The sequence below is a fragment of the Falco peregrinus genome, chromosome 13 (assembly GCF_023634155.1).
Source record: "Falco peregrinus isolate bFalPer1 chromosome 13, bFalPer1.pri, whole genome shotgun sequence".
Lineage (NCBI taxonomy): Eukaryota > Metazoa > Chordata > Aves > Falconiformes > Falconidae > Falco > Falco peregrinus.
Genome location: NC_073733.1, coordinates 1,429,276 through 1,454,431, shown reverse-complemented (window position 1 = coordinate 1,454,431; position 25,156 = coordinate 1,429,276). Strand labels below are relative to the sequence as shown.

Here is a 25,156-nt window from a genome sequence, read left to right as displayed (position 1 = left end):
CCATTGCTGGAGAAAAAGAGGGCTAGGAGCAGCATCAGGAGGAGGAGAGAGGGAGGCTTGCAGCAGGTTTGCACGCGGAGATCCTTTACTACCCCCGCCTGCTCATTGAGGGCGGCCAGGTCTGTCCCAAGCAACGCAGGTTGCCATGCTGCCGCACAGCCAGAACTCTGCAGGAACGTGAGCAGCAGGACCCCAAGAGATGCACACTGCCAGATGCTGACTGCATTCCTACAAGGCCCTGCCTCCAACCCAGTGTCTCTAACCTGAATCTGAAGGAAAAGCACCACCTAAGGTACACAAGCTGCTCTTAACCTCAAGGAGCTGAAATGACTGATATGCTGCTGTCTGTGAAGGGGACACCAAGCCTGTGACCACCTGTGGTACAGAACAGCAGGCATCAGACAGATGACACAAAAACAGCTATTCCTTTTGGCTTTACCTGTGCTGCTTCTCAGTTTTGTGTTAAACAAGTCGTCCCTTAAACCCGTCTTTTCCAAAACCAAAGGGGTCTTTCCTTGCTCGATTCCCCCATGTATAGGTCTCCCTCACCTGTAGTCCCTCATTCTTTCTCCTCTTTTCATTAACTCTGGGGGAGAGGACCAAGGACCAGCCCCATGTTTACTCCTGCCCTCATTTGGATAAATCCTGCCGTCAAGTCTTTGCTGACTGCAACAAGAAGCCAAGGTGACCACCTCAGAGATGGACTTCTGAGAATCACAGAATGACAGCATCACAGAATGGCTGGGGTTGGAAGGGACCTCTGGAGATCACCCAGTCCAATCTCCTGCTAAAGCAGGTTCTCCTAGAGCAGGTTGCACAGAGTCACGTTCAGGCGGGTTCTCAATATCTCCAGAGGAGGCTCCACAGCCTCTCTGGGCAGCCTGTGCCAGTGCTCTGTCACCTCCAAGATAAAGAAGTTCTTCCCTCGTACTCAGATGGAGCTCCCTGTGCTGCAGTTTGTGCCCGTTGCCCCTTGTCCTGTCACTGGGCACCACTGAAAAGAGTCCCATCCTCCTGACACTTGCCCTTAAGGTGTTTGTAGACGTTGATGAGATCCCCTCTCAGTCTTCTCTTCTCCAGGCTAAAGAGACCCAGCTCTCTCAGCCTTTCCTCATCAGGGAGATGTTCCAGTCCCCTCATCATCTTGGCAGCCCTCCACTGGAGCCCCTCCAGCAGTTCCCTCCCTCTCGAACTGAGGGGCCCAGAACTGGACACAGCACTCCAGATGCGGCCTCACCAGGGCAGAGTAGAGGGGGAGGATCACACAATCAGTCAAACAAATTCCATCTTACCCTATATCTTCTACTTGCTTCTCTGACTTGGGGCTCACAAAGTGTCGTTTCTACCTTCACATTATTCTAAGTAAGAGTCTGTCCAATGCTTCATTATGAGATGGCTCATGACAGGGAGTGTGCCACAAGAGGGTTACTGCTGCAGCAGCAGCAATTTGCTCCTTCTGGGGAAGCTACAATAGCACCATTCCTCAGTCTCTACCTGCAGAACAGGGATAAAGGTATCATCTCCTTTGGAGGAGTGCTTTCTGGTCTACAGGACACAAGTGCAACTCTGTATGGCCTGTCTCCTTAGCACACAGTCAGCTTGGGCTCTCAAAGTTTCCCAGGCGGGTATGAATTTTATATTTCATGTTATCTCTCACCTGGAGAGCAGCCTAAGGCTTTCTTGTACTGTTGCTAGCCTCATAAGCTCAAGGGCTCTGTTCTGTGAGCTCGCCCTCCAGCCCAGCATTAATGTCACCCAAATGCTCTCTGCTCTGGGAAAAGATACTCACCCCCGAGACACTGACACTTGGAGGTTATAGCTGGGAAGCAGTGGCTTGTCTGAGAACTCAAACATGAAGTTGTCTGCTTCTTGCTCCTCTTCCTCCTGGTCTGAACTTCCTGGAGGGTTGAGCAGAAGATCACATCCAATGCTATCTTTCCCCTCTGCAACAAGCAAAAGAGACATTGGCATCACTCACAGTTTCACACCAGACAGTGCTCATCACTCCCTGGGGAACAGCTCTGCCCAGCTGAACCGGCTACCACTGCAATTTCCCATGAACCTTCCCACAACATCACAGCAACTGTAAGAGCCAAGTCCCGGGGGCTCTTCCTGCTCTCCTTCGAGCCCCTCATCTCAGAGGAACTCTGTGTGAGCGCTGGCTGCTCTGCACAGCAAGACTCCACTTGGTGACCGCATCAGGTAGAAAGAACATCTTATGTCATAGCAGCAACCTTTAGGTTTACACTGATCCCGCACACAAGACGAGGCACGGCCTGCTTGCAAAACGAGCCACTTTGACTGGTAGTCTTTTCTTGGGCCAAACACGTGCTGGCCCCCAGGCTCTCCCTGAAACAGCCTCAGTCCCCTCTGCTTTGCCAGCACAGCTGTCCTCAGAGCCTGCGCCAGAGCAGGAGGTGGATGTATGAGGTGCTTTTTCTGCACAGATCCTATAAAGGAAGGCACTGCGCTCTGCTTGTTGAGTACTTCTCCATCCGGATTCCACTCTTGACAACTGTCAGCAGGTTATCTAGAGGTGTGTGCCAGCAACCGTGTCTAAGTAAGGACTGCAAGGCTGTGCCACCAAACTGAGCAGCAGATCTAAAGACTAATACAACCAAACAACACCAAGCATGACTTCAGAGAATCAGCCCTGCAGATTTCTGGCTTGAAGCTGGCTGTTCCAGGAGGTACCTCAGCTTCAGCAGGATTTGTGTCCATAAGAGATGGCAAATAGCGCACTTGATCCATCAGCCATTTAAAAGCAGTTAAATTTACCATTCACTAATCTGAATTGAAAAACCATCTGTTGAAAAACAGCTTGCTGTCTGGATTTCATTGTTAAGAAGTATCAATAGTCTTAGGTTTGCAGAGTGGTTTTTGTCCCGCTGAGATAAAAGAGAGTAACTCCAAAAACTTCCAGAAAATAGAGTTCAGATTCTACAGAAAGAAGTCAGACCAAATGTGCTAGTGAACAAATAAACCAATCACGCAAAAGTTCAATACCACCTGCAAGAGAAAAGGCTGGGGAAAAAAAGAAATCTTATGGTGTGCTGCATGAGAAAGCTCCACGCACCATACTGCTCTACAAATAAATCCAGCACCCAGTGAGAATGTTATTTTAATAAAGAAACAACAGCAGATGACAGGAGATACAGGCTCAAACAGGGTCTCAGGAAAAAAAAGAAGGAATTTCTTAGTCCTGCCAAGGGAAAAAAAAATCCCTAAGAAACAGAAAAACAGAGTACTTAAATCTTCAAAACTCATTGTAGAATAGGACAAAAATAAGTGACATGAGTATTGGTCTGACATCACTGCTAGGCAAAGCTCAGATGCTATCACCAAAAAAATTCCAATTTCTTGAGCAACCCAGGGAAAAAAAGAATTAAATGCATTTAATGCGGCAACACAGTCCAATGTCTGTCCTGAAAACTCTTCACACTCGGTCCTGTCCGTTAGCCCAAGTGAAAGCTGCGACAAGAACAGAAACATTCTGTACCACTGCAGAGTAACAGGGAGACAATCAGACACAACAATGCTACTCCCAGGTGTAGAACAAGACCCTGGCGTGGGACTTTGTATCTGGAACTACAGTAGTGTGAAGTCCAAGATGCTGATGACTTTACCAGACTCAGACCTCAGAGATCCCACACCCTGGCTTCCCTCATTATCTTTTGGCTCCCAGAGATGTGCAGACCTAAAGGAAAATGTGGACAACATTCTTGCCTCAAAGAATAAAAACAGATCAAGCAGGGGCCTGGGATTTCTCCTCCACCCTGAGGGACATGCAATGCTTTGTGCTTCAGTTAGTGGACCTGATGGAAGGCAAATTTTGAAGGACTGAACCACTGAAGGAGGAGGACTTTTTTCTGCTGAGCTGGTTTGCTGCCTATGACAGCTGGGAGCAGCTCGGTTACTCCAGAGCTGAATGAGGTAATCCCCTGCCCTGGGCAGTATTTGCTCCTGGTGACCCGAGGTGACTGCTGAAGGTAACCAAGCCAAAAGGACCCATTTCAAAACACTCAGTAAACGCCACTGTAAAGAAACCAACCCCTTCTCACAGGCTCAGGCATCTTGCCCTTCCTTGCCAACTCACACAGTGCCCTGGCAAAGCACAGGTGACAGTGCCATTTCACCACTGCTGTAAGCTGATCTAGGTGTGGATGGAAAGGAAGGTCCCTTTCTGTGCCCGCTGAAAACAGACCTGGCAGGATAAAGGATTACTTCCCAACTGAGTTAGTTCCTTGCCACAACTTGCCACGCAGCCTCCCAAAGGCAGTGTCAAGGGCAGCACTGGGAACACTCCCTGCTGAGGGGCAAAAGAAGGGGCGGTGTGACTGAGCCTCTCACTGCAGCGTGGTGGTGATTTGGCTTGGGATCTCTGTCACCCTCTCTCCAAGCCAGAGACAGAAATATCCCACATCATCACCAAAGCCACAGGGTTTCAGAACATTTTGCGTCACTGACATTTCTGCAGGGATATTCGCTGATGTCTGGGAGGAACCTATGTTCTCCCAAGAGCTGTGCAGAGGTAACTGTTAAAGTTTGAAGCACCTGAGATGCAAGCATCAGGCCAGTCCACACTGGAAGGATCTTTACGGCAACGAGGATGAAATGACATTTCTAGGGAAGGGTACAGGCAGATAATGTGGGATTTGTCTGGCTTGTTAACCAGCTTCAGGTAGCGCAGGAGAGATGGAAGACAAAACCTGACAGATGGCACCACATGAATTACAGAGACCCAGCCGAGACGTATCCACAGTGGCCAGGATTTAGTGTGAAGTCCCAATGCAAGAGGTAGGACATGCCTGACAGGGAAAGTAGTCTTTTTCCACCCTCAATTGAAGAAATACTCTGAAAATCTCGACTAAGGTCCAGGGGAAGGAAAGGAAGTGCAGTGCCCAGCGCTCCCTGGGGAGATTTTCCATGTATTAGCCAAGTGTCTCAGCAAGGCCTTTCTGAGTGGTAAACTGCCACTACCGATGGCATCCCAGCACTCCTGCATTCCTCCAAGAAACACCAAAGACTCAATGGTCGTTTGCTTATTGAAAAAAAAAAAAGCCTTTTTTTTTTTTTGCCTATGGGGTGGAGGGCAGAAATGTGGGAAGACATGATGCAAGACAAGATATTTCAAGACAAGACAAGGGCTAGGGAAATGAAAGAACTGAGACAAGCAGCTAATTTGAACAAAACACAATTGGCTTGCTTTTCCAAGATCCACCCGTTCCATTTCAGGCATTAGGGTATATGAAAAACAAGATGGCACATTTCTAAATTACTTGCATGTGGCAGTGGGCCTCCTAGAGAGGGTATGACAATTGGCAGTCTAAATCTCATGCCAGGATCCTCAAGAGGAAAGGACGCTGATGAACAGGACACAAGCAGATACTAGAACTCAAGCACATCAGCTCTCTGGGCAACCAAGAACTCAGCATGCTGTAGTAATCAAAGCAAGCCAAACTCTCCTACCCACAAAACCACACACAATTTTCCTCCCTTGTTTATCAAGAGGAATCCAAGTGGGAAACAGTGACAAATCAAAAGAGGTAATATCTTTACTTTTAAAATATTCAAGTCAAAGAATAACTATTTTTCTTGTGGTAAAGAGGCTTCTTCTTAAAGGACTGCGATAGTTTCAGGAGTGAGAAATTCAGAGGAAGGAGGTTGTGGTTTGAACAGTCTTCTTGGTGCGCCTGAGGTGCAAAAGCCTACAAATAAAGTGTTCTTAGGAGTAGAGAATTTCTTTTACTCTGAAATGAAGAGACACCACGGTCCTCCAAGGATAAGTCCTCTACCAAGAGTACCCTTCCATATGTATCTGATTTTTTTTCATTTCTAGGAGGATGTCGGGAATGACTATGTGAGCAACTAAAATCAACAGCCTTCTAGCTTGCCAGCATACGTAACCCAAGTCTTTATGAAGGGCTTGACAGTGCTGATCTCCTGTCTCAGAAGTGGTTGGGAGGGACACTGCAGTCTGCCCAGTCCCCCAGCTAGATCCAGAACATCTTCACTCATGGACCCCTGGGGAACGGAGCAACACAGGGAACAATTTGTGGACCTTGTGCCTGTATCATTTCAAGAAAACTTCTAAGATGGTAACCACAATTTCAGAAAGTGACAGTAAAAGGTACAAATCATGCCTTCACTGGGAAATGCCCAGCACTGTAAGAAGAGGACCTCACCTGGATGAGTGCCTCCCCTCCAAAGCGGAGGAGAGGGATGGGCAGCTCTGGGAACCTGGAAGTTCAAGACTTCTACACCTCGAAGGAATAAGTATGTCCTCTGCCTTCCTTGGGTTTATCTTGATGACTGGTTAGCTGGGGAGTAGCAAGAACTGCTACAAGAATAACATGCTCCTGGATCGATACCCAAAGACCCTCAGGAGGCACAGCAGCATGTGGATTCTAGCCTTGCACACCGTGTTCAGCCTATTTGGAGGGATCTACACGTGCAGCTTCCCAAAGAAAATGTCCTTTTCAGGAGCAACTACCAGCATGCAACATGACAGCAAGATCTCTAAGACATGAGCTGGGAAGGACACAGACAGACCTGAGTGAGTGATGTGTCATTACCTAGCATTACTTCTCTCTGCTCTGGACTTTGGGTATTAGCTTTTCCCCACCCCGCCACCCCACTGCCCATGTAAAGCAATATAGGATCAAACAAGACGAGGCTTCAAAGTTTTAGCCCCTTCAGTAATGTATATATGTACAGTACATGAAAGGGCATAGAATGAGCTCACCTAGTACAGAGCTGCTGTAGAAGTCCCACGCTGTTCGAGGATCCCCATCAGTGCGCCCCTGGAGATCCAAAAGGTAATCTAAAGAGAAAAAATGGAGAGGATTAACGTTTAGCTACTGGTCAAAGCATGACCCTGGCATGCATATCCATTGATCTGGGGTGAGCCAGTTCACCTCTGCTGCTTTTCCCCACTTTGCAGTTAGGCATTATGGGAAAAGCTGAAACCTGACTTGCAAGAAGGTACCTCAGGAGAGGACAACGCGACCCTGTGCCTGAGAACATGAAACGGAAGTTGAAAAGAGAAAATGGACAACACTAAGTGGGTTGGAAAGAAAGGTTCTTAGGGTGGATTTGAGTTCAAAATTACATCTCCGACACCTGCATGTATAGTTAAGCCTGGAGGAGCTCAGACAGACAGTGGCAAACAAGTTTTTTTCAACACGGGAGACTTTCTGCCTTGTATCTTTCTGGGAACCACTGCTACTCTAGCTGTCTCTTCCTTGCTGGGATGTAGAAGCCACAACACTCATCTTGCTTCTACACAAACAGCACAGAAAGCGGGTACGCTTCATTCCCGGCCATAGGGAGCCAAAATGGTCCTTTCTAACAACAGCAGGCAGGCAGCATTTGGGCAGAGCTGTTTTCAAGTAGAAGGCATCATCACTTGGCAGCAAAAATATGCTCACTCAGGTTATGCAGTGCAGTGTAACTGGGAACTGTGGAACAGTCTCCAAGCCTCATACACAGTACTGTCTTCAGTTGTGTGACCACGAGAGGTCACTGCCACCTCCTTGCATGTTAAAGACTGAAAAGTGACTTGCATCTTATTTGGAAAACCATATACAATTCTATAATCAAGGTTTGGGTGGTAAAACAACATACACATGACAGGACAGAACTAAAATTATTCAGTCACCTGCTGCTCAAGTACTTCTAAAACATCTGATACCTAGATTTGGTCCCGTATGCTGCCAGACAGGACGGATGGAAGCACTGCTGCTCCCAGGCTTGGCACCTACCACAGAGGAAGCGCTTCATCACTTCACTGGTGGCAAGCTTCACAGCTGTCTGCCCAGAGTAAGTGGCCAGAGTGGGATCAGCACCATAGGAGAGTAGAAGCCACATGGTTTCCAGGTTGTCATTTGCTACTGCATCATGGACAGGCCTGCAAGGACAGAAGCATTAGCAGAAAAAGAAGAGACTAGATGGGTCTGCAAAGCAAACGCTCTGTTTTGAGTTAAAACAAATCTAGCAATGACCAACAGCTCATCCTGAAAAACACGCCCTGCTCCCTGCCCCTACGCTTCTCAGTGCTTCCCCAGATGTTCCCCTCTCACTGGCTTGCTTTGTGCCATCCTGTGCACTGCAGTTCACGTTGGCACCATGCTCTAGCAGAATGTGGACGATGTCGATCCAGCCTCGCGCACAGGCTTCATGCAGAGCTGTGTGGCCAGCATTGTCACGATGGTTCACATCACTGCTCTTTTTCTGCAGGCAATACAGCACTACGTCCTACATGGACAAAAGCATTGCGGGCCTGGTTACACACAAACCCAGACAAGGCAGCCCAAGACACAGCAGAAAAGGGCACCAAAACTCACCTTATAGCCCAATCGAGCTGCTCGCTGCAGAAGGGTCTCCCCTGCATTTTTGTTCACAATCAGCCGCCGAGCTCCAGGAGGAACGTTCTGGGCCATGGGCAATTCAGCGGAACTCCCTGAGACCCGACGGGACTTACAAAGCGTCCACAAGTCTTGGGGCTTCTTCAGAGAGCGCATTTTGGGCTGGTTCCAGCAGCCCTTCCCCTGAAAAATAATGGAATACAACTCCTTGGCACATGTGGCCGTGTCTTACTAACAGGAGTCCCCTTCTCTCTCTTCTCCCCACACGTGTTCCCCTCATCTGTCCAAGCCATACCTTCCCCTCATCACAGATCCCTGCCAGGTGTTTGGTTTTACATTTGCGTTTTCCTGATGGTTTCTCCAGCTCTTCTTGGACAGGAGAACTGTTGGAGGGCTCCAGGAAGAAGCCATTCCGAAAGTCTGGGCGTCCTTGAGATTTTTGGGGCCTGCTCCTCAATCGTAGCTCTGTGCCTTTACCCTTCGCAGACTCCTTCTGCTTCCGGTACCTAAAGTCTAAAGGAGAAACGGGAATGAGAAGCTTCTCTAGGTATGGCACGGAAGGCCAGCAACCCAGACCTCTGCCCCCAGGCAAAACAAACTGCCAATCTTTGATGGCTGCAGATCCATGGCGGAGGCACTGCAGTAAGTGGAAGAGAGTGAGTGCACAGATTCTCCCCACCAGGGATGGACTCAGCATGGACACAAGACACAAGTGGTCCTGGTCCAAAAAGGCCAAGCTTAATGAGAGCTGGGGCTTGCACACAACTGACTAAGGCTTTTCCTTGGGTCTAACAGGAAGCCCAGTACAAAACAATCCAGCTCGTCAGCACGCTTCCCAGTAGTTTGATAATTGCATGCTGCTCTATGGTGTGTTCCCCTACCTGTGAGGCCGAGCAGGACTCACATGGGATACCCCTTGGAGCGACAGAAAATGCTGGAGGCATCCCCCTTAAGCTGCCTGCAAACAGTCATTGTGTTGCTACCCGCAAAACCAGACCTTGCCTTGCCCTCTCACATCTTCCCCTTAACTTAGTAGCACACTGCAATTTCAACTAGTATGCATGCAGGTAGGAAGTACCATGAGGCCTCAAGGGAAATCCAGTCTTTTCTCCCTTGTGTTATACAGAGTTGCAGGGTTGCTCATTACAGAGTCCCATGCATCGTGCAAGGACAAGCGCTCTGCTTCCCTGAAATAGCAACATCCCGTAGCAAGGGCACGACAGCAGCAGGAAAACAAAGTATGGAATAAGAAAGCAAAGCCCTGTGAACAAATAACCACCCAGACTTGTATGATGCCATACACCTCCCTCTGTGCAGATGATCAGTGCTGGAATAAAAAAGGTTACAAAGGAAGAGCCCTGCACAGACCAAAGGACAGAGGAGGCATCTATACACAGCTCTGCAGTGTCTCTCAAGCCTGGCTCTCCCCGCAGCTTTGGGCACTTTGTTTGGGAACAAAGACTTTGCTTCATTTCTAGGTGAAGAGCTAGGGGATGCCCCAGTGGATCACTTCAAGGAATCGAAAGGATAAACTCCAGGAACAAAACTTTACGTCTGTTAGGGACACTGCTGCCTTCAGTGCCAAGGCAGGTTTTGCAGCACTCCAGTAGCAGCATCTTCAGCTTCCAAGGTACGCCGAGACTCTAGATTCTCCATGTCAAGCACCGCAATATAACTTCCATTTATGTTTTGCTACTGCTAGGAAGCATGGGCCACAGATCCTGCACAAAGAAATGGGTTTGGCCAAAATACCAAGGTAGAACCACAAATAAATCTCAAAGCAAGCACATCTCAAGTACTGCTGTGCTGTTCTGTCTCCACATCTCAGGAAGAAGAGAGTGGAAGTGGAGAAAGGCAACCAAAACAACGGAGGAGTGGAAAAGCTGCCCTACAAGAAAGACTGGGATTCCTCAAGCTGGAGAGGAGAAGGAAGAGGAGGATGTGACCAAAATCTGAAAGAATCATTCAAAGGTGGATCAGCTGCGTGGAGGAATCCTGTTCACCCAATCCTGCAGCACAAGACTAAGGAGCACTCCATGAAATGAGTAAGGGGTCAGTTAAAAAAACAGACAGAAGAAAGGCCTTTGCACAGCACAGAGAGAACTTCAGGGCTTCATTGCCACTGGAGGTGATGGAGGCAGATGTTATCTGCAGGACAAAATAGGACTTAGGCAAATCCATGGACAACAGACCCATCAATGAGCTGTAGAAGGCCTGAGCAGGGACAACCCTAGTTTAGCTGTTCTGCATACTGGGGAAGCCTAGGCAGCCGAAGTCCAGGAAGCAACCATGCTCAAGTCCTGGCCCTGCACAGCCTCTGTGCTTGCCGTGGTCAGAAGAAAACTGCAGGCTAGACAGACCCCAACACAATGCAGCATGCAGGATTGTACTTAGGCAAGGAACAGGAGACATCTCCTTGCTCTGAACAAAGTGGAGCGCACCCATGAGATGTGGTCTGGGGCAGAAGTTCTGACTTCCACCACACAAAACACGGCATTTGTTTTCAAGCTTAAGCACAACTCTCAGGCTACAACTAAGCAAAATTTTAGCAAAGAATGCAGCACGCAGCAATCACTAGCCTGCTTGCTGTTTTGGAAGTAATCACTGGACGGAGATTTCTGCTGGGCTGTCTGTAACACTGTCCTCCTCTTTTACAGCACTGCAACACTTTCACAACTAACCCAGGGCAATATACAAGGACTTGAGATGCTCCTTCTCCGGTATCTGATTCCTTCTGCCAGCGTGCAGTGGCTCTGTATTCTACAGCAAAGCTTTTAAAGTAGCCCATCAGTGTAGGTTAAATACTCCTCACTTGGCAGGTTGCCTGTCCATGTCAGGGAACACCTTCCCAGCAATGAACAGCACCCTTGGGCTGTAGAGGAGTCAGGTAGGAAATGGCATGAACCTAAGAAGAGTCGAGAACATGGCAAGGAAGAGCCAAGTCTCTTGACTGGTATGTGAAGAGAAAGGGGTAAAATGCTGACACATCAGACAACACATAGTGACATTAATAATGACGGAGTTTCATCATTACCAAAATCCCCACCAAAATCCCACATGTAACAAAAAAAAGTGCAATAAAACAACAACACCCCGCGCTGGGCCGCAGCTTCATACTGGAATCCCCTTCCCAGATTGTACCTGCTTTGGATTTTCGCCTCCTCTCTCTCGGTCAAATATTCCCCCATCTGGTATTTCCGACTTTTCTGTCGTCTCCTTTTCTTCCTTTTGATGTGGCTGTCATCTTCCTCCTCCTCGTTGGGCTCCCACAGCTGCCTGGGTGATGCCACTCTCCAGGGCAGCTCCCGATTCCTCCTTGTGTAACAGCTGCTCCTCTCAGACAGAGACCTGTCCCTGGCCCTGCGACTGTGATAGCGTGATGTCCTGTGGGATTTTCACAGCCTGCGACGTTTCAAGGATGTCTCCTCCTCCCCTTCCTCCTCCTCTTCTTCCTGATCCTCCTCCAACAATGGTAAAATCTCCTGACCGCTCACATCACACTCTCCTGTCACACCAGCCGAAGAGCCAGTGATGCTTCCTGCAAGAAAGTGAGATCTCTAGCTGACAAAAAAGCCAAGAGTATCTACAAGAAAACCCCTGCAAGGCAGGACAGAAGGCAGGGACAAGGCCACGTAAAAAGGGAAAGGCTCACAGTCCACCCAGGACTCCCAGCTGGGTCTCCTAGCACCAACTCACCCGACTGACTGCATGTCCGACTGCTCAGCACCACCGGAATGAAATCCCCAAAGTTGTTCTTGGGCTTCTTCTCAAGGTAACCTGTGGGGAAAACTGCGCCTTGAGAAAACATGCTACAGATCTGTCCACGCAAGTCTGCTGGCCTGGGAAGGGCTGTTCAGCATCACATCGCAGCTCTGTTTTGGATCCCAACCCACTACGGGAAGCCACTAGCTCCAGAGGCTGTTCAGCTTCAGAGTAGCAACAGTTTGGCCACATGGGCATTAGGGTGACAGGAACCGCTGCAGCCTGACCCCGCAATAATACATTGCCATTCACAAGGGTACCTTCCTCGTGGCTGTCCCCACGGTGTGCTGGCGATGGGAACTCCGTCTTTGCTGGCCTCCTGCGCTTACGCTTTACCCTGAGACTGCTGTGATCTTGCCCTGATCCCAGGCTGCTTCGGCCTTCTCGCTTGCCAAGGTCATGCAGATCGTCATGGTGTTTTCGCCACTGTGAATGGAGGACATGGACTGAAGCCTGAGCTGCCAAATGACTGAGCTGGAATAGCAAAGGAGAAGGGACAAAACGCTGTCCCCTACTCATCATGCTGGTGCCCTCCAGCACTTTTGACACCCCAGATCCATTTTTGCTCTAGATAACCTGCAGACACGGGTACATTAATCCACTGCCAGGTAATGCCAAAGAGCATGGTCGGAAAGCCCTGTGCACTCAGCTGTGCCCTCCTCTGTGAAGAGCTCCCTCCTCGCCTGCAACCTCGCCTGCTAACCTTTGCCATAACCCAAGAGGCCCAGCCTATACCACCTACCTTCTGGCCATGCGCACTCCGGCTCCCCGATTTGCCTGGGGGCTCCTCACCATCCTGGGTTTGACACTTCAGTCTCTTGTGGGCCTGCCTGGCGTCCCCACCATGCTGCCGCTTGGACTTGCAGTGCACGCTGCCCTCTTGCTTGATTTGGCCTGCTCCTTTGAGTTTGACCTCACCAAAGGCCTGGGGAGCAGTCCCAGCTCGTAGACAAGTCCCAGAGGTAAATGACATGTCACAATCCACTCGCTCCTTCCTGACCCTGCACAGATTCACCTGACGCACACACTGGAGGGGCTCTACTGCTGGTGGCTCCTGGGAGCCTTCGCAGCCTAGCTCCTTGCGCTGACTCTCTGTGGGCACCTCTGAAATCATTCGCAGGCTCTGCTGCCCAGCTGCAGGCAGATCATGCGACAAATATGCTGCTAACACTTGGGTTTTAGGCTTTGCGTCCAACTGTTTGCGGCTACAGCTCCCCTGAGGAGCCTCAGTCTGTACATTACCCTCCTTACTGGAGTCAGCCTCTGGCCGATCACACTCTTGACTCTTCTGTGGAATGTCCAGCTTCCCCTTCCCCCCTTTCACATCCACAGCACTGGTCTGAAGAGATGGACCAGCAACCAGTGGGACTGGATTGGCTGGCTCCTCATAGAGCTTGGGCAAGGCCCGGCAGCTCTTGCTCTTGGCTACAGCTTCCCGTTCCTCGGGTGGGAGCCTGGGCAGCCCCTCTGGCAGGCTCTGGGCAGCTGTGCTGGACTCTGTGGGCTGCACGCTCGGGAATGTTGGGAGCTCACCTGCACCAGCTGGCTTACAGGAGCTGTTCTGGTTTGGGGGCAGCTGCCCTGCTGTAGAGATGCCGATTGAAAGCAGGGGGGGTTGATGATAAGGAGACCAGCCAAGAGGCAGAAGCTGAGGATTGGAAGGTTTTCCATTCACAGGGCATCGTGGGTACACACTTCCCTGGCCAGGATTCCAGGTGGACATGTCCTTGGACTGACACAAAGGAGCTCCTGGAGCAACTCTACCATGAAGTCTCCTGGCGGGATCCTGCTGTCCTTCTGTGCTGACCTGGTTGGACTTCTTCCCACAGGGAACCCCAGCACTGCGAGGCTCTCCCTGGTCAATGATGGAAATAGGCTCCTGCTTGGGAAGGTGGCGTGGATCTCTGCTGAAGCTCATGCCAGGGTCCTTGCTGAGCAGCAGCGAGGCAGGCACCGGGTTGGCGACGCCGACATAGGTGCCTGGAATGGTGCTGATGAGCGTGGTGTTCTTCACCCAGGAACCCTGCTCGCCATTGCGCAGGAATTCAGGGAAGATGACTAAGGGAGGGGTGGTGCCAAGACACAAGGTGACACTGCTGCCCGTAGTCTGGGCTGCACGCTGGGACCTGGACAGGACTGTGGTGAGGAGAGCTTTGCCACTGGTGTGCACGGGTGTGAGGATGGGCATAGGAGGTGTTTTGCGTTGACTGGGTGGAGGCAGTTTCTGACGATTGGACTTGGAGGAGAGATCGAGAGGCATCTCGCTGCACTCTGGAGAGGAGACCATCTCACGCTCGAGCTGTGGAGGGGACTTCAGAGGAGAGAGTGAAGTGGCAGCCCCCGGTACTTGCGGCTCGGGAGCTGCCGGGGCTCTGGCGTGCGCACCAGTGCCGGAAGACGGAGCAGCACTCCCGCACGATGCTGCCAGCGCAGCCTGGCTGGATGAGAGGGAAGGGCCAGCGGTGCATGAGGGAGCGCCCTCAGCAGCAGCCTGGGCACTGCTTCCACCTGAGGGCGAGGGGCAGCTAAACTGATTCACCTCCACAGACACCACTTTGGCGTCTGAAGCCAAGGGTCTGGTGACAGAGAAGGGGTAGGGGTAGGAGCGCAACTCTGGGGAAGCGATAATGCCTGGCAGGCAACGCTCGTGTATGTAGGAAGGCAGGACAGGGAGGGTGAGGGTGGAGGAGACCCCCAAGGTGGCTGGCAGCGTAGCCACACTGAGTGGCTGCCCGCAGCTGGGTGGTGGGATGTACACCAGTGACTGGCTCGGGCTCAGAACTGCCCCAGCCTGAAAGGTCAGGGGTAGTTTTTGCATAGCAGGGGCCTGAGATGTGGGAAAGCACACTCTGTTCAAAGTAAAAGTAGCAGGAGTGGAGGCAGAGGTGTTGCAGCTGGAGACAACCACAGACAACGTCCCTTCTGCCAGCGTGCCTGGCCCCTGTGCTCCAGTGCTTGGGGTGGTTTTCTCCTTCCCAGCAGGCTCGCTCTCTGGAGCCACGGAGCAGGCTGGAGGAGCATCAGCCTGCTTGTCACTGTGAGGCTCTGCAAGTGTCCAGGCAGCATCAGCACCACCGCTCTCCTGCTCAGCAGCTCTGGGGACTGGAGGCTCCTGCCCTCTGCCATCCCCCTGGCTCAACAGAGGGCCCAGGGCATCATCTTTCACAGTCTTTCCCACACGCTCAGGGTTTGGGTTGGGATCAGGTGGCTGCTCTTCCAGTTTGGGCCCCAGCTTTTCCTCCACCGTGTTGCCATCAGCATCCAGCCCCTGGGCACTGCTGCCACCACTGCTGACTGCTGTGAGCTCCACCTGCAACAAGAAGGGAGAAGAAGGTGTTCCTGAGATCTGTGAAAGTGGCTCCTAGCACAACAGGCAGGACCTTCTCTCTATGCCCCGCTCAGGACACAGAGGCAGAAATGGCAAACAGTTCTTGCCAAACTAGAGCGCTGCTTTGCCTTACTGCACCTAAGTGCACCACCTTCAAGAAGGAGCCTGCGGGACCCATTAGGGTAGATGCTTTTGTTTAGCTTGTTCCACCAGGGAACGCCTTCTTGAACCCAGATGTGCACACGAGGAGCTCACCTTGGAAAGGCTGCTGCTGACGCAAAACTCTTGAGACCCCAAGTGCTGGGAGCTGCTCGTTTTAGACTCCTCATCAGAAAGGGGGGCTCTCCTAGTCGAGGAACAAGACACAGCATTACGAAAGCCCAAGACACCCTCCCAGGATCCTACCCCTCCCTGTCCCCACATGGGACAGCAGATCAGCTGGCAGCCTGAAGCAGCATGCCTGCTCCAGGTAGCTAGCTCCTCATCAACACAGGTTATGTGGCCACTGCAGGCTGAGGGGATGAGGAACACTGCTGTCCACTGTGGCCTCCCTCTCCCAGAGCTCTGCCCGCTGGATAGCACCTCCTCACACAGAAATGCTTACCCTACACCACCTACGGGCCTGACAAGACCTTCTCTGTGGCACAGCAGCTCTGTGCACCCTCCTTACCCATGGCCATTTTGGCACACACACCCTGGTGTCACCATGGGCCAGCCCAGCCCTCCCTGGCTGCGCTGCATCACAGTCCGGCTCCACACATCCACTCCCAACCCCTCCGCTTCCTGTTCTGCCCCACCACACGTTTCCAGTCCCATCCTCCCCCGAGCCCCAGCCTGCCCCTCTCTTCTTCCACAGGCACCTCCGCACTCCCCATTCCTCTGTCTCCCAGCCACGCTCACTCCCTGCCCTGGGACTCCCCAGCCCAGCCCTGCTGCTCCCCGCCAGCCACAGGTGGACATCTCCCCCCAGCGCCAAAGCTATCTGGGCTCAAGCCGTCCGTAACAGAAGCAGCAGGTGCGGGCAGCCGCCTCGGTGTGCAGTGCCCTGCTGGCCTGCGCGTCTGACCCTTTCGCTTTGGAAGACAGTTTCTGAGCGGAAAGCCTGAATTTGGGGTACGGACTGTGAGCTCTGTGGAAATGGAGCACACCGAGGAGACAGTTGTTCTTGGCATCTGCGAGAACCCTGCACAGGAGACAGCGCTTGTGTCTTCAATGCCCTGGCCTGGGACACTCCTGCCCCAGCAGTATTTACCCCACAGGGATTCTCTGCTCTTGAAGGAACCAACCTCCAGCTCAGCTTCTGCTGCTGACATGATTTTTCTGGATTTGCTCCCCTAACCCCCAGGCTTTCACCACAAAGTAATGGACACAAGCTACAGGAGCCAGCTTTCTCCTCAGGCTCCCGCAGCCCCAGCACAGGCACCGCGCTCCGGGCTGCCTCACAACCCCCGTGACAGCCTGGTCCCTTCGAGGGGCTCCTGCCCCCTCGGCAGCAGTTTGGCAGGGCCCCTCCAGCCCAGACCGGCCACAGCAGGCCGGAGAGGCCTGTCACTAGCGAGGGGAGATGGGGGGCCGGGCCGGGCTGTGGCGCGGGGGCCGGGCTGGCAGGGGCCAGGCCGCCTCAGCACAGCCGGCGGGGCTCGGGCTGCCGCACAAGGGGGCCCGGACGTGGCCAGGCCCCGGGGCCCAGCCCCGCGCTGGGGCAGACCCGGCCCCGCCGGACCGGGAGGGACCTTTGCGGGGCGGGGAGCGGGGGTCCCGGAGCCAGCCCGCCGGCGCAGCCCGGTCCCCGAGGAGCCCTGCGGCGGCCGGCCGGGCGGAGCGCGGGCGGAGCGGGGCCGGGGCCGGGGCCGGGGCCCGCCACACACAGCCGGGCGACGCGCCGGTGAGACGCCAGGGGGCGCCCGAGCGCAGCTGGCTGCCCGCGGCACGGCGGGCGAGCGGCCGGGAGCTGGACAGCGGGACCCGGCCCTTCCCCGCCACCGGCACCGCCTCCTCCCGCCCTCGGCTACCTGCCAGGGCGGCGGGGCCGGCGCTGCCCCGTGCCGGGCCCAGGCCCTGTCAGCTGCCGGGACGGCCCCGAGGGCAGCCCCGGCCCCGGTGCTGCGGCCTGCCCCGCCTCCGGCCCCGAATGCCGCCGACCGGGGCTCCTCCACAGGCCGGCCCGTGCCGCGGCGTGGGGAGCCCGCCACACCCGGCTGCAGGGCACGGGGACAGCACGGCCAGCCGGTGCCAGCTGCCTCCCACCTGGCCCCAAGCGGGGCGGGCAGCCACGGGACAGCGCTCGGCTGCAGCCGGCCCGGTGTGCCCGTCTCACTCGCACCCCGAGCTTTGATGTTTGTTGTCAACTAGGAGTAGCTCCACCTGGTTTAGGAGAGGCGGAGGGCAACGCCATCCCCAGCTCTTATCTGAGGGACACACAGCAGGCCAAGCGGCTGCTGAGGGCTGAAGATGATCTCTGCCCGCATGTCTGCCTCAAGCCACAGTCTGAACTCTTCCCTGTCCCACCGCTCTTCTGACCGGCCCTCGGAGGACTCGCCGCCAAAAGCCCCAACACCCACAGTCAGGAACGACAGGTGCGTGCTGCCTTCAAGCCCGTCAAACTTTTCTGGCTCTGGCAAATGCAATGAACACACGTAGTAGCCTCACGGAAGCCACAAACTGATCAGTTTTGAGAACTCCCCCAAGAGCTGTGGAATAAAAAGGTGATGCAAAGCCACGGGGCAGGCCAAGAACTCATCTTGATCGATTCTGCCTCCCAGTCACTAATCCTCCCTAATCTCCTATTTGGTGGCGTGTCACAACTCTCCCTTCTAATCATTTGGTCTGTACTAACCCTCCTGGGTCACCGCCGACAGGTCGTAGCTACTTGGCTCGCAGCGGGTCAAGCTCTTCCCCTCTCTGGCAGTTAAGAGCACACGTCTGCTGAAGCCAACAGCACATGCAGAAAGCTCAGCCTCATCACCCACCAACATCATGGATGCACTACAGCTACACGCAGCCAGCAGTTCCTCTGCAGAGAACTCCAGCATGCTCTGCTTGTGCGCCCTCCTTGTTGGAGCACGGGATGTGGGGACCAGCACAGAATGCCACTGTTTAACCACACACCCATCCCCTCCCTGCAGCTCTTTCGCACCTCAGTCCATTTTACACCACAGGAAGAACAGGTTAAGCCAGCACCAGCTCCCTTCCCGTAGCCTTTCCCGATCCCTAACGCACTTTCTCCACTCTCTTCCTCCTTCCCCTACCACGCCGCCCACGCACCTCACCTCTCCTCGTTGAGGCCACACATGCGAATCCGGTCTGTGCTGCTCCAGTTGTGCACCCCACTGTAAAGAGGTGCTGTAGAGATCATGACAGCTGCTCATCACCAACCGGGACTTGCTGGGGCTCACGGGGCCACTCTGCCTACAAAAGAAAAACAGAGGATTAGTAACTCTCCCTGGGATGCTCGCATTCAACCATGCTTGAAAAAGAGCCATCCGCAGCTTCGCTGTCAGGCAGGTTTGGTGCAATACCCAAAATGCTACACCTGTGCCTGGAAGATGGCTAGAAGACATCAGTAGCGCCTTGGGACAGAATCCACGGTACGCTCATCCTCAGATTAAACAATGTTATTGCCAAAAACCTCTAGCTACCCTGAGAGTTTCACACAGGTGTCTTTGCACACATATGCACCCCTCAAAAGAGTCCTCCACTCTTCTTCTTCCCCTTCCAGAGGAGCCTCCAGACCCCGGTAGTGAGCCGCAAGACCAAGCTTCTTCATGATGGTCTGTTACAATGCTGGCATCCCCATAGCTTCATATAACTTTCATAAACCGGCACACAGCGGGCTCAAGGGGGAAAGCCTCAAACAAGAAGGCAGCTGGGGTGCCCTGCAGGGGAGCAGAGGTTTGCCAACAGGGCCATCAGTGCCATCAAGTGATTATTCCCTCCCTCTGTCAGGAAGGTGCTGGTATTCAGTATGATTACGGGTGGAAAACATGAGGAAATCCAGAGATCCATGAGCATCCAAGATTCACCATCAGCTGGAGGAGCTTTTGAGGGAGAACGTTGCAGCCAATCGTGCAGCACTGGGTGTTCAAGCATTAAGGCAGCTTTGCTGCTCAAGTCCTATCAGGGAAAAAGCAACGAAGGAAGAGAGGCTCTACTGTGCTAACAAGTGGACTTGGTCGAACCAAGTAGGACTGATGCCAAAAGGCAGAGAGAGATGCTGTCAAAGAGGTTCTCGCTTCAGAGAAATACTAAACACACGAAAGTAAAGCAGGCATAGAGCCACAGCAATGCTCTTGGTGCAGCGGGTGAGAGTGGGAAGAAGCTGAAAGTGACACATGATCCCAAATCTCCCTCGGTTGCCTTTTCCCTGAAAAACCTCCTGGTGACAGGAGGACTGAACAGGACAAGAAGCAGCTTGCACCATCCGTTCATGCTGAAACGAGCCACGCAGGGATCTACCAGGCAGCAGCTCAAGGGATCAAGATGTGGAACTGAATGACACCTCTGAACACAGCTGCTGCCAGATATCCTCACCCCAGCCCAAACATGCCAGTGAGGATCCTCCAGACAGGAAAGAAGGGTCAGGCACCCAGGAGAAATCGGAGCAAGGTAGCTTGTTTGCGAAAAAGAAGCAACTGTCCCATCTGCACATATGAGGGCACAAGTGAGCAAACAAACTAGGGAAATCAGAGGTCAGGAGAAGAGGGGGAAACCTGCTAAAAGACACAAACCGTAAGATGGAAGAAATACTGTATAATGGAGGGAGACCCGGGCAGATGCTAAGACAGAGAGCAGGGTCATACCCAAAGAGAATGAGAGGTGGCTTGGAGCAGGAAGGGGAGGAGTCTTGTGATGCTTGGAGAGAAATGCAACATAAAGGAAACAGGGGAACAAACTATCTGCGGGGATTTCACCATCTTAGGCTAAACTGAAAGAAGGGAAAGAGAAAAGTTCTGCCCCTGAGCACAGTGGCAGGACAGATGCTTCAGAAGATATCAAAAGGGACCTTCTGTGCAATGGGGGAAGGAGATGCACACGGCTGCACGATGTAGAACAGGAAGGAGTTGGAGATGAGCTGAAGCCTCAACTAAGCACAGATCAGGCATGACCCGAGAACGGGCTTGGCAAGGGAAAAATGATAGTGGCGTGGTACAAGGAGCTGGGAGAAACAGCACATTTTGAGTACTTGAGTGAGAACCGGTCAACAGAGGAGGCACAATGGCCATGAGAAGACAGCCAGCAGGACATAGTAACAGAGATAGTAACAGGACATTAGTGCTTTGCTACTGTTTGCCTGCAGTTTACATGGGAATTAAGAGATCCGTTCCTCTAGAGCAGCTCTGATGAGACACATGTATCAAATTCTGGAGAAGTGAATGATCTGATCTGGTAACCTAAAGCCTATTTCCGTTACATACCCTAATCAAAAGTCTGTTAGAGTAGACCTTACGCCCTGCTGTTCCTTGCCTTTTTAATGTTAGTGCGTTCCATCCTAGGGATTTTAAAAGAATGGCTTTTAAAGCAGCCTTTCCCAGCAAGCCAGATGTTGGATGAGTCACACTGGAATAAGGGGAGGGGAGTCTGTGGTGTATCCCTGTGGCGCATCACTTTAAGATAGTGCAGTGCACTCTAGGGCAAATAAAAGAACAGCAAATCAGGAGAGTTCAGCTGCTGTGGCTATTTACCGTACAGCAACTTCAGTTCAAGCCATGCTGATAGTTCTTGTAATGCCTTAAATCAAACAACAGCTGTCTGTGGTCTCAAAGTATGACATCCTAAACATCTGCTGGTTTCCAGGCTTGAAACATTGCAGCTGCCTTACCTGAAGGAAACGTTACTGTTAGCATACCAGGAATCTTGGTGCTACTGTCATGTGACATTTTCACTAAGGAACTAAGTGACTAGAGATTGTCACCTCACAAAACACTGAACAACTCCCTCTGGCAAAGATCCACTTTCAAGTACTTTGCAAAACATTGTGGTTATTATATTTTTCAGTTCCTTACACTGGCCGCAGAAATCCAGCCACAGGCTATTCAGTTTTATGCTTTACCAGCCTCAGGACTTCTCTCAGGACAGCTGGCAGTGACAGGAGAAGTCACATCGGTGTCTCCTCCAGCAGTCCCCTCATCCAAGCTGTCCTGGCACTGCTCCTGCTGACACATGCTTTGGCCTATGAGAAAGACCAACAGATGTGAACATAATGGAAGAAACCCAATAATCCCGCAAAGCAAAGAGTTCATTTCTGAATGTTCAGGGTTTGGTACTGAAGGGCACAAGCTATTCCAGACTTGTGTCTTCACCATCAGGTACTCCCTATGCCAACACAACAAAGGTTTCCACTGGCACTGGCCAACTGAAAGAGCTGATACGAGGCATGTTTCATCTAATTGGCAACTGACTGTCACTTTTCCATCATTTGTCCTTCCTCCTCCAGTTCCCTACTATAAGTGCCCAGTTTCCAAACTTCACTCCAAAAGTTAAAGTCTTGCTGTACCTTACATCCTCACTCATCTCCAAGATCAATGTCAATTTGGCAGGCTGCAATGCGCACTGCAAAGAAAACCTTGGAAGCCACTCCTGCTGTGATCAGTCCAAATACACTTGCATTTAAAGAATATGAGTAATTGGGCCGAATTACCATGCCATTACCAAGTAACAGAGCTCCCATGGATCACGTCACAGTATTTTGTGCTTGGGTCATACTCCTGCAAGGCAGTATCATCTTCAAAATCTGCTCTGCAGATTCTCCTGGCGGGGCAGAAGAAGTAATGAAGGCGTAAGAAGCACATTCTGTCCTTACAGTGGAAATTCATTAATAAGCCCTCATCACGCATGAGCAATGACAGTAAGGATACCAACCTTTGAAGACACTGCTTTTGTCTGGGAGAAGCAAAATGTCTCATACACACACACACACACACACACATACACACACACACACCCAAGAGTCTCTTGTTTATGTGTTCTTTAAACCTTGGGTGTTCCCCTTACCTTCTCAAATGGCTCTGTAAATGACAATATTTAGGCCTGCCGAACTGCCTTTGTCTTGGGAAACAAAAAGAAGACAGAAGCAGCAGGACTCCCCTTGTATTTTAACCATAACAGTTGTTCTCTCAGGTGCCTCAATGATCACATACCACAGTAGCATGTTCCTATCCCTATTGTTACCTGTAAAAGCCACCAGAATGTGAAAAGCAAAGGCATTTAAAATGATCTACAAGGTGTCCAGACTGGAAAGCTTCAAGGAGGCTCTCAGCCTGGGAACACCTCTTTTCAAAGCCTATTTCCTAGAAAAGAAGCTGTGGCGAGGGCTGTCCAGATCAGGACGTAACACAAATGCCTGCTGGGAAGCGTGTAGGATGAGAGAGAAGGAAGGTTACGCCACCACTGTGATCTGAGACACAAGAAATAGCTATCTAGCCATTTTGAACATAGGTTGTTGTTCCTCTTCCCTGAGTTGGTGGTTTGGAAGCAGAACAAGCCTGTTGAGCCCTTTGCTCTTCATTCAAAGCTGTGGCGGAACAGTGCAGAGAGGCTTTAGCTCTGGGGAGCCGGAATCGAGCTCACTGCAGTGAAGGGTCACTCCTGGGCACTGTTCAAGCCCATTCCTGTGACTGTGCTGAGCCCAGTGACAGCAGGGCTGGGGTAATCATTCACACACTTCTTTTTTATTTTTTTTTTAAATACATTGTCGTGGTTTAACCCCGGCCAGCAACCAAGCACCATGCAGCCACTTTCTCACTGTCCCCCACCCAAAGGGACGGGAAGGAGGATCGGGAAGGAATGTAAAACGGGTTGAGATAAACGCAGTTTAATAGGTAAAGCAAGAGCCACACACGCAAACAAAGCAAGGAATTCATTCACTGCTTTCCTTCGTCAGGCAGCTGTTTGGCCATCCCCAGGAAAGCAGGGCTCCATCACGCATAACGGTTACTCGGGAAGACAAACGCCATAATGCCGGTTGTACCCCCCTTCCTTCTTCTCCCCCCAGTTTATATACTCAGCATGACGTCATATGGTACGGAATACTTCTTTGGCTAGCTTGGGTCACCTGTCCTGGCTGTACCCCAGTTTCCCGTGCCCCTCCAGCCCTCTTGCTGGCAGGGCCTAAGGAACTGAAAAGTCCTTGATTTAGCATAAACATCACCCAGCAACAGCTAAAAATATCAGTGTGCTATCAACGTTGCTCTCACACCAAAGCCAAACCACAGCACTGCACCAGCTACTAAGAAGAAAATTCACTCTATCCCAGCTGAAACCAGGAGAGAACCCCAGCACTGGACACAGCACTGCAGGTGCAGCCTCTCCAGGGCAGAGCAGAGGGCACCCCAGGCAGCCCTGCAGACACATTGGGTGCCTTTGTGCAAGCCACAGAGTGCCACCACTGCAGTGCGATGAGCTCTGTCCTCCCTCTACCCAGCAGATGCAGAGCAGCCCAGGCACACAAGGCACATCACACCACGGTCTCCATTCCTGCACCTGCATTCTCAGGCTGCTGCGTTTTCTCTCCACCAAGCTGTACTCACCCCCTGGGTGGTCCACTCAGGGAACACACCAAGCAGTTTCACAGGGGTCCTGTCAGCAGCACCTTGTCATTCCTGCAGATCTCCTTCATGCCCACCAAAGGCCCTCAGGGGCAGCAGATATCTTCAGGCCTGAAGAGAGCTTTGCAAGCTGGTGTTTCCAATGTCTAATGAGGGCAGACAGGGTCTCCACAGGTCTCACAGAGCTTTCTGGACCCTGGAAGCCCCGGCAGCTGGTGCTGCTTGGGCTCCTTGTTGCCTTTACTAATAAGAGCAGTGACATTTTGTTGTTTTTGTTGGTTTTCTTTTTAAATTTTTTCTTTTTGCTTGCCTTTAATTTGTTTACTTTTTTTTTTTTTTTTTTTTGTCCCTTAGGCATCTTCAGAGCAGTAATACAAGTCAAATAAGGAAACACTCTGTCCAGGTCATCTTACAGACAAGATGCCTTCACAAAAGGAGCCTCTTGGGGCACAGGGATTCTTCAGCCACATTCACCCAAGCGAGCCTGCTGACTGCAGCGTTTTGAGAAGCATAATGGAATGCCGTGTGCCCAAGCACAAGAGCTGTAGCTGAAGCGTGTGAGTGAGGAACGGCAGCAGAGGCACACCCTGCTTGACATCCAGCTGCTGGGATCCTTCACTTCCCTGGGTGGCATTGGGTGCTGCCCGCAGGTGTTCCCTGCAGCCTGACCCTGCAGCCAACTCAGCAGGGAGGGAACTTTGTACTACGCCTGTCAGATGCCAGCTGCAGGAACAGCGCTGAAGGAGACTTGGAGCAAAGCTGCCTTTGTCCTGGATGGCGAGGTCATGGTGTGACAGCGAGATCCAGCACTGCACTGGTAGCTGGCCTAGGGAAAAGGTGCTGGAGCCCCGCTGGTCCTGCCATGGCAGGGGCAAAACTGGCTGCTCCCAGCAGGCAGGGGCAAGGCAAGATGCCCTGAGCAGGGCAGGGACAAAACTCAGTGCCCCAAGCTGGGCAGAAGCAAAGCTCACCATCCTGATTGAGGCATGGGCATAAAGAGCCCCCTGCACGGGGCAAGAGTATACCCAGGTACCCTGTGCAGAGAAGGGGCAAAAGCAGCCTCCCCAGGCAAGAGAGGGGGAACACCAGCCATCCCCAGAGGCACGTGATGATAAAAGCCACCCAAGCAAGGCTGTGGCCAAACTGGATGCCCCACG

General features: G+C 52.2%; 1 protein-coding gene across 1 annotated transcript in view; it reads right to left on the bottom strand.

Annotated features, from left to right (window-relative positions):
- LOC101917439 (BCL6 corepressor like 1) overlaps positions 1–25,156 on the bottom strand; it is a 50,261-nt gene that overhangs the window by 5,823 nt on the left and 19,282 nt on the right. The window contains 15 exon segments of the mRNA XM_055817992.1: positions 1,790–1,943; positions 6,746–6,823; positions 7,764–7,909; positions 8,090–8,256; positions 8,346–8,549; positions 8,662–8,907; positions 9,914–9,932; positions 11,508–11,904; positions 12,063–12,143; positions 12,389–12,554; positions 12,871–15,438; positions 15,712–15,802; positions 18,726–18,864; positions 21,459–21,625; positions 22,105–22,203. Of these exon segments, the coding sequence (XP_055673967.1) occupies positions 1,790–1,943; positions 6,746–6,823; positions 7,764–7,909; positions 8,090–8,256; positions 8,346–8,549; positions 8,662–8,907; positions 9,914–9,932; positions 11,508–11,904; positions 12,063–12,143; positions 12,389–12,554; positions 12,871–15,438; positions 15,712–15,802; positions 18,726–18,811 (4,403 nt within the window). The 5' untranslated portion in view covers positions 18,812–18,864; positions 21,459–21,625; positions 22,105–22,203.